Source organism: Neomonachus schauinslandi, chromosome 15, assembly GCF_002201575.2.
Source record: "Neomonachus schauinslandi chromosome 15, ASM220157v2, whole genome shotgun sequence".
In the NCBI taxonomy this organism is placed as follows: domain Eukaryota; kingdom Metazoa; phylum Chordata; class Mammalia; order Carnivora; family Phocidae; genus Neomonachus; species Neomonachus schauinslandi.
This window is the reverse complement of record NC_058417.1, coordinates 24,825,883-24,840,276: the sequence shown is the minus strand read 5'-3', so window position 1 is coordinate 24,840,276 and position 14,394 is coordinate 24,825,883. Positions and strand designations below refer to the sequence as shown.

Sequence of the window (14,394 nt, the reverse complement as noted above, 5' to 3'; positions counted from 1 at the left end):
CTACTTTTATTGATCTCTCCAAATTATATGATCATAAAGATATTTATCTCAATACTCTTTAAGAAAAAAAAATATTTAAGAAATCTAAATCAAGGGGCACCTGGGTGACTCAGTCGTTAAACGTCTGCCTTAGGCTCAGGTCATGGTCCCAGGGTCCTGGGATCGAGCCCCACATCGGGCTCTCGGCTTGGCAGGAAGCCTGCTTCTCCCTCTCCCACTCCCACTGCTTGTGTTCCCTCTCTCACTGTGTCTCTCTCTGTCAAATAAATAAAATCTTATTAAAAAAAAAAGAAATCTAAATCAATGTCCAACCATAGAGGAAAGAACATTTCCACCTCAGAGCCACTGACTACTGTTCTAAGCTTACCCTTGCTAAATCTTAATTTCTATGCCACTTCCTTATTATTATGATCTCTTATTCTTTTCATATTACAATTTAAGTTGTATATTTTTATTTAAATCCATCTTTCCTACTAGCTCCATTAGAGCAAACACCATGACTGTTTTGCTCAAAATACATATTTTATCCCAGATCTGTGCTGAATAAATGAATGCCTTTTTTTTTTTTTTTTAAGTAGGCTCCATGCCCAGCGTGGAGCCCAACACAGGGCTTGAACCCACGACACTGAGATCAAGACCTGAGCTGAGATCAAGAGTCGGACGCTTAACCAACTGGCCACCCAAGAGCCCCAATAATGAACACCTTTTAAGTCCTCATTGTTCATGGCATCAAGTCATTCTATGTATAAGACTGGGAGAAAAGAAAAATCAAGAATGTACATAGGACATATTAAAATGACTGAAATAAAAACTGGTAACAGCTAATAGAATTCAAGGAATTGTGAAAGGAAGAGTACAGAACTGCTTATTTTTTCATATGAATCACACAAAACTATTCGATTTTTAATCCACATACAATCTTGATTTTTTTTAAGTTCAGGATTTTAAGCAAGAGAAACTATATTTATATTACCAAAAAGACGCAATGAGATTGTTAGGCATGAGTGGGAAAAGGGCCTGTTCATCCAGAACATCAACAAATAATCCTGCTTTCTTATGTGGCATCAGATGTGTTGAGATAAGGGGCCTGACAGCCTGGGAAAGCTGGGAAGGCTGGTGTTTTCCTCCAGCCGCCCCATATACAGAGTGGTGGGAACTGGGCAGCAGAACAACTACTTCTGAGTAGTTGGCGGTCCTGCTGCTGAGCGAACTCCACTTAACCATATATCGAGACACCATTTGGGCCTTGTTCAAATTTGTGCAGTTCGTAAATAGACAATTTTTTAAATGTGTAACCAGGATCTGTTTACTTTCTCAATCTGAGACTCCCAGGTTATATAAAATCAAGAGGAGGGAACCCTGTTCACAAACTTGAAGCAAAAAAAATGAGCTATGGCTTGGATAGGGATTGACTTTCTGCTCACTCACACGTACTTCAAAAGCAAATATGATTTATGGTCTGCAAATATCCCTAAGAGCCAGGATTATTTCTAGGTTGACCAACGTAAGTTCCCCACTGTCTAGCACATGGTAACACTTCAATGATTACTGAATAGCTGACTAATGATAAGTTTTGGAAGGGTTTAGTTAGTAATGGGTATCAGTCACAGTACTCTATAAGAGATGAAGAGTTGAAGGCACACCATAACCTTGTATAATGAAAACTAAAACTGAGGGGCGCCTGGGTGGCTCAGTTGGTTAAGCGACTGCCTTCGGCTCAGGTCATGATCCTGGAGTCCCAGGATCGAGTCCCGCGTCAGGCTCCCTGCTCCGCGGGGAGCCTGCTTCTCCCTCTGCCTCTGTCTCTCTCTCTCTCTCTCTGTCTCTCATGAATAAATAAATAAAATCTTTAAAAAAAAAAAAAAAAAAACTAAAACTGAACCGCCAAAGTACTTGCATGGCGTATCTTCTGCGATCACATTTGGTGAGTAATGAAGTACAGCTCTGAGATCATAGGCTTTAAATTTGTGGTCAGATAGAACTGGGTTTGAATTCCGATTCCACCTCTTACAAGTGGTATGACGTCACCACCTGTAAAACAGGATAACTTCTACCTCACAGTGTACAACAGATGAGATTCTGTGTCTATAAAATGCTTTGAACACAGTAAGAGCACAATCAATGCAACAGAAGGAGCTCATTTTCCCAAACTGCCTCCTAATTCTTGCAACAGTCCTCACGGGGCTATAATACTATAATAGCAAACAACCAGCTAATGAATATTGCATGAAGAAAAGATTATTCGAGGCTCTCAAAATGCAATCTGGGCATAAGAATTACTTTAAACAAGTAATTTAAATTACTCAGAAGACCTCTAAGTCCCTCAGAGCTAAACACAAGTTAACTTTAAAACTATTAAAAGTGATACCTCTAATTATAACCAGAACAAGTGGGTAGCCTGAGTACCACCAAAGGAATGTACTCAGTCCAGTCAACAACCCTAATCACACAGGCTCAAGCTTCTTGTTAAAGCTCTAGCTTCCCCTCTGCCTTCAAGTCTGTCAACAAACAGTGTAATGGATCAAAATATTGTATCTCTTAATAAGAAAGTTACATTTGCTTTCCCCTGATCACAACCTAGAAATATTTCTCTTGGTGGTGGGGGGAAAAAAAAAACCACTGCTTAATTTTAAGTCCTCTGTCCATGCCTTCGGTATGACACTTAAATTACAAACAGCATTGAAGGGCCATGAAAAATGTCAACTAGGGGCGCCTGGGTGGCTCAGTCGTTAAGCGTCTGCCTTCCGCTCAGGTCATGATCCCAGGGTCCTGGGATCGAGCCCCGCATCGGGCTCCCTGCTCAGCGGGAAGCCTGCTTCTCCCTCTCCCACTCCCCCCGCTTGTGTTCCCTCTCTCGCTGTGTCTCTCTCTGTCAAAATAAATAAATAAAATCTTTTTAAAAAGTCAACTACCCACCCCAAAAGGCAAAAGAAAGAGGACACTCATTTCATGACATACCAGGATTCTTCTACCTCTGCAAAATAAAGCCAATCTTTAAAAACAAACCCTAACCCTAAATAATTAATAATATCATATATAATTATATGATTAGATGAAAGACCAAAGTTCATCATCAGTGACTTATCAAAGACTAAATAACTTTTTATTTAAAATATTAAAGGGGCGCCCGGATGGCTCAAATTGTTAAGCGTCTGCCTTTGGCTCAGGTCATGATCTCAGGGTCCTGGGATCGAGCCCCGCATCAGGCTCCCTGCTTCGCGGGGAGCCTGCTTCTCCCTCTCCCTCTACTGTTCTCCCTGCTTGTGCTCTCTCGCTCTGTCAGATAAATAAATAAAATCTTTTAAAAAAATAAAATAAAATATTAAAGAATTCTGAAGTCCAATGTGATCTTTATTTAATAATCTTTATGCCACTGAAGCCAAATTCTGTACTCAAGAACATCCTGAATTCCTTTAAATTTGACCTAATATACTATGTTTTTCTATAAATCTTTTAAGAAGGAATGATATTACCGGACAGAACCAAAAAGAGGGGGGAGAAATTCTAGCTGAAACACACATACACCAGGGGCTTCAAACAATTTGGTGAGTAAATTTATTAAAGGTACAAATAGCCTTGAGCTTCCAACTGCAAAAGAACCACACAACAGAAGCTCCCCTCCGCGCCCCCCCCCCACCACCACCATCTACTGGAGAGACCCAATATTTCAGCCAGGCCAGAATGTAAGTACAAGCCAAAGTATGCAATCTGTATTACAGTTCACTCAGCTGTGATCCTACCAAGCCTCTTGGTAGGTCATCCCAAAGAGGAACATGTAGGATTTAAGAGGAAAACTGGGACCAATATTAGGCAATTTTAAACACTTACCAAAATTGAAATTTATCTTATACAGATGCACAGACATAAAATAACCTTTGTTCAGATTCATGTATTACATCATTATGTCTAATAGTAGAAAAAAGAGACATTCAAGTATTTTCAAGATAGGAACAAATTACATAAATTAAGGAAAATCCAAATAATGGGATTATATGCAGCTATAAAATTCAATGAAGAAGGTCTCTGAATACTGACATTATGAGTAAAACACAGCAAGGTACAGACTAAGTTGTATAATGTGCTCCCATCTGTTAGGGAGAGCAGGGTGGCAGAAACAAATTTATTTATGTTTTTATTTGCATAAAACACAGCTATAAGGATACATAGGAAACTAAAAATCCGTGTTGCCTCAAGGGGAATGGGGGACAAGGGTGGGAGGGAGTTTTTTAACCTCTCATAACCTGAAGAATTTTGTACCACATGACTGTTTTAACCAATTCAAAACACTGATTTTTAATGACTGCTAATTTTAAAAAAGAAAAGAAAAAGCCTTCTGTAAGTTTGTTTACTCTTCTGGAAAATGGGAGGGAAATAATAATAATAATACCTACTCAATAGAGTTACTATGACAAAAAAAATGAGATCTTGCATGTAAATTGATTCCCACAATTCCTGGCCGGGACATCACAAATCATTTATAGCCCCTCTGCCCCTTCACTTGTCCCTTGTTCTTTGTGCCTTGCAGAGTGTTACACAAACAGCAGCCTCTTAGCAAATGCTTGTGGAATAAATGGATGAGACCTTACAGAAAGTATGGCCAGATTTCACATCAGCTAGCATGCTGGCCAGTGTTATATCTTAGGGATTCATACACATCCAGACTTACCGGAATGCTCCAGACCTGCATTCCATCACTGTAGCCGATCATAATCAGCAGAGGTGGCTCATTCCCAGTGCTGTGTATTTCATGAAATTCCAGATTTCTTGATGTATCTGTGTTAGAATTAAGCCACAAAGAAGCAAATTAAAAAGAAAACTACACTTCTTTAATATCATTAGTCTAACAATTGTTTAAACTGTTTTTCAGTAGAAAGTAAGTATTTGGAAGACATCATTTATAAGAAAGTGAACAGGAAGCTGAAATTATAAAACTAGTAGTTTTTTTTTTAACAGTACCTATAATTATCTGCACAAGTAAGACTTTAAAAAAAAAAAACTCTCCCTGGAGAACTTGGGAATATTAATACCAGGAACAAAACCATCTGCAAATGATACATAAAAAAAATATTTTACCAAAATTAATTAAATATAAATATGAGTATAACCTACTAGAATTTCTAATATTTGTAAAGCTAACAGTGGAAGACAAGCCACATTCCTTCATGTTTAGGAATTGAATTCTGATGTACCTGAACATCAGGCATATGGTCCACTACAATAGAATTATAGGTACCTATCTAATCGACCCAATTCGCATCAGTGATTAATCATCTGTTATATAATCAGTATTATGAAAGATATCCTTCCTGAACAAAACCATTGCACCTCACAAGACACAAATTCAAGCACTCTATTCTCAAATCACAACCTTATCCTCCAGCAAGTTTGCTCAACCACTTCCATTATGATCCATTCTCTGACTTCATTAGGTCTTCTGGTCCACCAATACCACTGCCTTCTCCCTATTCTTCAGACCACCTTATATTGACTCTCCTTCCGTCTTATGGTCTTTGATCAATCATCTAACTTCTGCCAATAATCTACAGTCTCTGATCTCTTTTTATGGGATTCCTACATGGCACCCATCTTGCAAAATCTCAATCCTAGACAAACCCAACTACCCACTATCTTCATACATTCTATGGCAATCAAGTACTGCTACAGGAATATCACACAATTAGACAGAATTGGTACCACTATAAATTAATTTATCTCTACAAACCTCAACTGGACCCTCAAAACAGCACATCACATTTACTCTATTTTCTGGAACTTCACCTATAATTTCTTCAATGACTTTCTTAAGCTTTCTCCAAGCCCTGACTCCACCCAATCTCTCCTTACTCAGCAGATAATATGTCTGAGACTGCACAGGGAAACTAGAAATTTCCTGTTGCTAAAGACCTGAGTGGACTGGTACCACTCTGTTCTCATTCCATCTCATTCCAAACTGTGGTCTTTCCTTCTGTCTAGACTAAATTTCTCCATCTCTGCTTTGGATCCCATTCTCCCCCACCTTCTCAGGAGCCTTTTTCTAATCATTTCTTTCCTGTATCTTCAATACCTTCCATGCTACTAGATATTTTCAATGAGCATTTAAACATGTTGAAGTGCCTCCTACCTTTTAAAAAACTTCAAATAAATCAGTGCCAGGGGAATTTTAGATGTAAATAACAAAGGTAAAATTAGGAAAACATGCGTGGATAATGTAGAAGCACATTTTCGTCATCATGGTACAGGGAAAGACTTCTTAATAGGACACACAAAAAAAGTCTTTGCATGAAAGATTGGCAAATTCTACTACATTATCTCTTACATTATAATGGAGAACTTCTGTTAATCATGAGCCACCCTTACCAGAAAAGTGAAAAGGCAAGACACAGCAGGGGAGAAGAGACTTAGAACAATTATAACCCCACAGGGACTCATCTGGTACGTGTAACAATTAAAAACCAATATGAAAAAGTCAGTCACTAGAAAAACAGGCTGGAGACATGAAAAAACACTTCAAAAAGAAGACATTCAAATAAATCCACCATCAATAAATATGAAAGGTGGCTCAATCTCATTTGTAATTAAGCAAGTATTGATTAAAACCACAATGACAGGGGCGCCTGGGTGGCTCAGTCATTAAGCGTCTGCCTTCGGCTCAGGTCATGATCCCAGGGTCCTGGGATCGAGCCCCACATCGGGCTCCCCGCTCGGCGGGAAGCCTGCTTCTCCCTCTCCCACTCCCCCTGCTTGTGTTCCCTCTCTTGCTGTGTCTCTCTCTGTCAAATAAATAAAATCTTTAAAAAAAAAAACAACTCATTTCAGTCTCAGCACAACCCTCTGTTGTAGGAATTATTATTACCCCATTTTACAGATGAGAAAATTGAGGCACAGGGGCGCCTGGGTGGCTCAGTTGGTTGGGCGGCTGCCTTCGGCCCAGGTCATGATCCTGGAGTCCTGGGATCGAGTCCCGCATCAGGCTCCCTGCTCGGCAGGGAGTCTGCTTCTCTCTCTGACCCTCCCCCATCTCATGCTCTCTCTCTCATTCTCTCTCTCTCTCAAATAAATAAATATTAAATTAAATTAAAAACTACACAGCAAATAATTCTATTGACATGAAATTCAAAATCACTAAGCAATTAGGTAACAATATTCTCTCTCTTACCCTAGGTGATAGTTACACAGGTGCTGGATTTGCAAAACTACATTCATTGATCTACCTTTTGTATTATCTACCATGATATATTTGTACAATAAGTAAGGCTTTAAAAAATCATAAATTGAAACACTATCCTTCTCCCTTTATTTGACTTCATTACTCTCCTCTCCTTCCAGAAGCTGAATTCCTTGATTAAGTTGTTTGTAACTGTCATCTATACTTTATCTCTCATTCACCCCAAATCCATCGCAAAATGGTTTCTGCCCCAACACTCCTCCCAAGTGACTTCTGCTGTGGTCACCAATAACCTCCAAGTTGTTGAACGCAATGTATGTTTTTTAAGCCCATCTTGCTAGACTATTTAGCAGCTATAACCAACGTTCACCATTTTCTCCTTAAAATATTTTCCTTTGGTATTCCAGGTACAACCTTCTCCTAGTTTTCCTCCTATCATTCTAATCATTCCATGACCATTTCCTGCACTGGCTCATCCCTTTCCTCCTACTCTTTAGACACTCGAGTTGTTCAAAGCTAACTCCTAGACTGTTCTCACAGTATAGCCTACCATGGGTCTCATTCCATCCACTGCTTCTCTTAGTATCTGCTAGTGACTTCCTCAACATAGGTTTTTGGAGGTCTCAGTAGAAGATCAAATTCCACTCAAAGGGAGCGCCTGGGTGGCTCAGTTGGTTAAGCGACTGCCTTCGGCTCAGGTCATGATCCTGGAGTCCTGGGATCGAGTCCCACGTCAGGCTCCCTGCTCGGCAGGGAGTCCGCTTCTCCCTCTGACCCTCCTCCCTCCCATGCTCTGTCTCTCATTCTTTCTCTCTCAAAAAAAAAAAAAAAAAATCTTAAAAATTCCACTCAAAGATCATGATTTCCTCCACAAACCTGATCTTCCTCCACAAACCTGATCTTCCTCCAAGGTTCTCTATTTTGGTGAAGAGCATAATTATCTAACCAGTTGGCAAAGTTGGGAATCACCTTCTTCCTTTCCTCTAACAATAAATCTATCAGTAACCTATCACCTGTGTCTTTCTAAACAGCTCTCTTCTTACACCACCACTATGCTGTCCATAATAACATCGACTCTAAAGGCATAAAATGGCTTCCTGCATCCACCATTACCCCCAAACTCCATACAAAAGAGTGTTTTAAAAAATATAAATAATGGCATATCTCCTCACCTCCATCCTCTATTATTAGTGACTTCCTGTTGCTCAAATATAAAGATCAAAATGTTCAACATAGCCTGTAATCAAGAATTTTCTAATACTTTACTTTTCTAATACTTTTCTTTTGACAGGAATTCACTGGCATAAAGTTAATAAATAACACATGATTCTATATCCAGGAAAATTCAGAATTATAAACTTATTTTCCAAGGGCATAATTCTCTTTCTACCTAGCATTTACGTGGTCTTTTGTAGTTTTCAATGTGCTTTGGTATATAGATCAGCTAATCTGACATACAACAATCCTGTTTTATGTGCAGAGCAGGAGCCAATTTCATTTTATCATTGACAAGAACAAGTTAGGTATAATGTACTCAAAGCTGAAGAGAAATCTCAGGATTCTTGACACTCAATCTAGTCATCTTTCTACTACAGCTACCATCTTGATCACAGGTTGTTACTTTTAGAAGGGCTCAAATGCCACATATAAAACCCTGCGGTCATTATATGAACGAAATCTCTTTTCTCTTACTTTAGATTCTGCTTAGTCACTTGTACTATTTTTCATTCTCTAGATGGTGCTACAGCAGACTTCATCACTCTGGAATGAAACTCCTAATTTTGTAAAAATTGTAGGTTATTCTTCAAAACTGTTATAGCTTTAAGTAATCACTATTCTTTGACTTTTCTTTATATCCTCTCTTATACCATCACTAGTTTTTCAATCCAGAACTGTTCTTTATCTTCCTTACTGGTTTCTTTTTTCTTATTTCCCCCCTAAATATGGACTTTACAGTCTTTCCTATAGAGACATGTAGCATTCCTTTGTGGTTTTAGTCAACTACAACATTCTCCTTTTATTCACCCATCCTCCAAAACCTTGTCCACTCCTCCGTATACTCTCCCTCCTTAGAAAAATGTTTGCAATTGGGGGCGGAGGCCCACTGGGTTTTCTGCTCACCTAAAAAAATCAAGGTATGAAGTGAAATTAGATCTTTCTCCCAAACCAGCTGCTTCTGTATTCCATGTGTGTATTAATAGCAGCAATGTACTGCTAATACTCAGTCTAAAACCTGGGAAGTCATTTTTAGTAGATGCTAATAGGTGAATGAGGATTAAGGCAGGAAAGAACATTTCAACCAGAAGGCTCCCTGTACAAAGGTCCTGAGGCATGAAAAGTTCTGTGCCATTAATGACCTGAAAGCCAAGTAGGGTTGAAGCACAGCTCTTGAGGGAACATAGTTAGATGGGGGAAGGACTAAGAGTTTGAAGCACTTGTGAGACACCTAAGTGAAATGTCTAGGGTGTAGCTGACACGTGGACCCAAGCACGCTAGACCAAGAGAGGCTTGCAGCAGCCATTATCTCTGTATGCCCTACACACTTCTTACTCTATGTCGCCCCCCTTCCTGGTAACTGATCTTACTCCCCATCAAGCACAGGGACAGGCACATAACCAGCTGAGCCACCCTTTCCAGCTATATGATGTGAGTAGGTTAAAAAAAAAGAGTTCTTTTTATGCTGGAGCAAACCAGCTGGTTAACAAGATGTGTTCTGGGACTCAAATTATACACTCACCTTTAAGGAATCTGATAGAAACATCAGAGTATTAAACTCTTTTGGCTACTTACACCTTTTTCAGTATGGAGCCTCAAGAGAAACAAGTTTAGGTATAAGTCAGACTGCATGGAAGCAGAAAAAGAACATTGAAAATGACACAAGAGGACTTCATCCCCCTCACGAATGAGTTCCAAAAGCAGTAGTCTCCACCTAATGCCAAGCCAAAGTCAGTACAATAATTAGGAATGGAGATACCTAAGAGAACCCAGGATTGGAGAATTCCAATAAGCCAAGTCCCTTAGAATTATCTCCTGTTAGTCGTTGCCTAGTCAACCCCCAACCACGATAAGCCATAATCAAATGGGATGCAGCCTGGAGGCAAGGGGCCAACTGGTATCACTCTATCATTCCAAGCAAAAAAAGCAGAGCTCCCTGGCCTGTTGGAAAGACTAGAAAGCAATCACCAGAACAGAGTTTTCAATCCAAACACTGCAACTTTTAAATTAATTAATAGCTAACAGAGTTTCATTAAAAATATAAAATAACTTAATGGGCGCCTGGGTGGCTCAGTTGGTTAAGTGACTGCCTTCGGCTCAGGTCATGATCCTGGAGTCCCGGGATCGAGTCCCGCATCGGGCTCCCTGCTCAGCGGGGAGTCTGCTTCTCCCTCTGACCCTCCTCCCTCTCATGCTCTCTGTCTCTCATTCTCTCTCTCTCAAATAAATAAATAAAATCTTTAAAAAAATAAAATAAAATAATAAAAATATAAAATAACTTAAATCTATAGACAGCTAATAAACTTCTAAATTGTTTTGCCAGAAAAACTCCAGGTCTGGCAAAGAGAAACCTAAATACCTGATACCATCTCCAGGTACCCATAACTGCTCTACAAAGAATTCTGCAAGGTGCTAAACTAACATGGCTGCGACCAGAAGATTCCCTTCCACTATCTCCCCTAGGGTATCATGAAAGACAAAAGGCAATGAACAAGGAATTGCACCCCAGATACACCAGGCACCAGGGAAGGGCAGATTGTCTGATCAAGAAACTCCAAAGCGAGGGAAAAGTTAGCCCTTGTTAGCCTTCTTCAGTGAGATGCTTGAATTGCAACCAATCAACCCTACTTTTTTTCTTTTCCACAGCGAAATTTTCTTTCAATTGTAAACATCTCAGGTTGCTGCATAAAGACCTAAAAAAAATATTTTTGAAGAAAGAAGACAAATGGGGCATCTGGGTGGAGCAGTCAGTTAAGCGTCCGACCCTTGGTTTCAGCTCAGATGATGATCTCGGGGTCATGAGATCAAGCCCTACATCAGGCTCTGAGCTCAGCGCAGAGTCTACTTAAGATTCTCTTTCTCCAGGATGCCTTGGTGGCTCAGTCGATTAAGCGTCTGCCTTGGGCTCAGGTCATGATCCCAGTGTCCTGGGATCGAGTCCCACATGGGGCTCCCTGCTCAGCAGGGAGTCTGCTTCTCCTTCCCCCACTCCCCCTGCTTGTGTTCCCTCTCTCGCTGTCTCTCTTTCTGTCAAATAAATAAATCTAAAATCTTTAAAAAAAAAAAAAAAAAAAAGATTCTCTCTCTCCCTCCCCCTCTCCCCACCCCCACTCATGCTCAATCTCTCTCTCTCTCAAATAAATGAAAGAAAGAAAGAAGGAAAGAAAGAAAGAACACAAATAGACAATTTCAAGAAATGCTGTAAGAGACTGAGGAAGTAAGGGGGATCAAGTATCTTGGTAACCTTTACTATTGCCTTAAAACTTAAGAAGTGTACACACACAGTCCTAGGGTCAGAGACAATAAAAAGTACATCGATTAAAAACCTGGGCCAAAATCTCATACAATATCAATATGTATAGAAAGGAGAGACCAAAGTACATGTGAGTGTGCTAAAGTATTTAAGAGGAAAATGTATACATTTAAAAGTTTAATAAACCAACTGGAATATGGGATACTACATTTAAAACAACCACTATAAGTTCAACAGCACACAGAGACTAAAATAATTTTCAAGCAGGATCCATCTACATTTCCAGATGCATTTTACTTCAATAAAGCAAAGGCTTTATGGAATATTATGCCATCAATTCTTACTTGCTATTAAAAAAAAAAAACAGAAAATCATGCCTAAGTAAAGATTATTTTGAAGAAATTTTCTAAATGTTAGTTTTGTAATACTAAAATCATTTTCGTTTTTGCTGCTGACATGAACCTATTCCCTTAAAAATTATTTTTAACATTTTTGCAAGCTTTTGTTACTATCTGCACTAGTATTTCCAAGACCATGACCCCATTTACTTTGTTATTAAAGCAAGAAAGTTCTCTAATGGGGCACCAGCCTGGCTCAGTCAGTGGAGCATACAACTCTTGATCTCAAGGTTGTGGGTTCGAGCCCCACATTGGTTGTAGAGATTACTTAAAAATAAAATCTTAAAAAAAAAAAAAAAAGAAAGTTCTCTAATACTTTCTGACACACACAAAACAAAAATATACTTCCAGAAGAGAAAGAAGAGTCTGAATTCAAGAGGAAAAGATGATAGAAAACAAAAGATGAATAGTTACCTAGTTATTAATAAAGAGGGAAAAGGAGAGTAGGAGGATCCAATGCTTGCCTCATCCCTTGAACACAGCCAGATAAATATCAAATCATTTTGAACACCCAGGAAATCGATCTGAGGACTGAGAGAACAAACTGTACAACTAGAGGGAGAAAAAAGGCCACATCGCGAAAGGTAGGAGGTGTAGAGATGTGATTTGGGGGAGAAAAGAATCACCGGTGCTACAGAGAGGAGAGAGCCCTGATCAGGGAGAGAGGCACGAGAGAGGGAGACAGAGACACAGAAGAGTAAGAGAGAGAGAAAAAGAGAACAGAGCTCAGGGCATTGCACAAGAAAAACACTTCCCCAAAACCACTGACGGGGAAATAAGAGGGGCTGATTATTTCGAGTTTTTAAAAGCAGTGGAGCTCAAAGTCTTAAATTTGAGAAGTCTGCACCATCACCAGGTGAAGCCTGGAGGGCACAGAGGTGCTCCTGTGGAGAAGGAAGGCAGGGGCCCCGGAGCAGACAGCATGGTCTAAGGATTCCCTGGGTCACATTGGGAGAAACAGTTCCCCTTGTTCGAGTGTTATCTGGGAGAGGTGGCACTGCCTTGTGAGGACAAAAGAGCCAGTGGGCGTCCCTGAGCTGCCCCATTCATTAGCATAGAAGGAGCAGAAGCAGCTGCTGAGGGCAGCTAACTTGGATGCCAACTTTCGGCTACACTCTACCATAAACTCCAAGCCTCTGCACGTTCGTGCAACTGACCTTCTGGGACAAACCAGCACTAGCCACAGCACGGTGAGACCCTCACCCAGAGGATCAGCGTGGGTCTGTGCTGCACCAGGTCCCTAAAATTTGGAGTTTGAAACCCAGCCAGTGGGCCTGAGATAAAACACAGGAGCACTGTGCCCCGGGTGAGCAGATGGCTTGGACATAGATAGGATGAAGACAGGGATCTGACGGAAGCTGGGGACAAAAGAGGGGAGACTGTTCACACTTCTATGAGGGCTTCCTGAATAGCAGAAGGCAAGAACTCCCCTCTCCAAGGACAAGAGAGTCAGCTAATGCCATTTTTACCCCTGTCCATCAGCAGGGATGGACTTCAGTGAGCAGCACAGTGCCCACAGGGGAGGCGTGAGCCACTTACACGAAGCCCCGAACCCTGCACTGTGCAGGTACTTCTTTACTAAGACAAGTGTGCCTGAGAGTCAAAGAAGCAGCAGGCCCCTTCCCCAGAAGACCAGCACAAACCCCCAAACACACCAAGCCTACTGACCATACAGTACTGCAAAGCTTCAGCTCCAGGGGAAATAGGATCCAGCCTCGTTTAACAAGCAGATCAAAACACACTTAGTTAAAACTCACCATACAGTGGACAAGGTCCAAACATTCCCAACTGCAGTCAAGGAGAAATTCTACAGAGGACTGACACATGGGAAAGAGCAGCCAAACACAATAGCAGAGTACACCAGAAACACTTCCTAAAGCTCCAGGCTCTCGAGACTATCAGACCTCTTAATATAGCCATTACTCTCAGGAGCAGGAAACATAATAGGCTTTCCTAACACAAAGAAGAAAGAGACCTAGACAAAATGCCAAGACAGAGGAATTCATTCCAAAAGAAAGAACAAGAAGAGATCACAGCCAGGATTTAATCAAAACAGATACAAGTAATATGCCTGAACCAGAATTTAAAACAGCAATCGTAAGGATACTAGCTGGGCTTGAGAAAAGCACAGAAGACACCAGGGAGTCCTTTACCACAGAGATAAAAGACCTAAAAACTAGACAGGCCAAAATAAAAAATGCTATAACCAAGATACAAAACTGACTGGATGCAATGACCACAAGGATGGAAGAAGCAAAGGAACTAACAAGTGATACAGATGATATAATTATGGAAAACAAGCTGAAAAGAAGAGGGAAAGAAAAATATTGGACCACAAATGCAGACTTAGAGAACTCAGCAAC

At 40.4% G+C, this 14,394-nt stretch overlaps 1 protein-coding gene across 1 annotated transcript in view; it reads right to left on the bottom strand.

Moving 5' to 3' along the window:
- BCAS3 (BCAS3 microtubule associated cell migration factor) overlaps positions 1 to 14,394 on the bottom strand; it is a 602,596-nt gene that overhangs the window by 570,537 nt on the left and 17,665 nt on the right. The window contains exon 5 of the mRNA XM_044921944.1: positions 4,667 to 4,773. Within this exon, the coding sequence (XP_044777879.1) occupies positions 4,667 to 4,773 (107 nt within the window). The remainder of the gene's footprint in view (positions 1 to 4,666; positions 4,774 to 14,394) is intronic.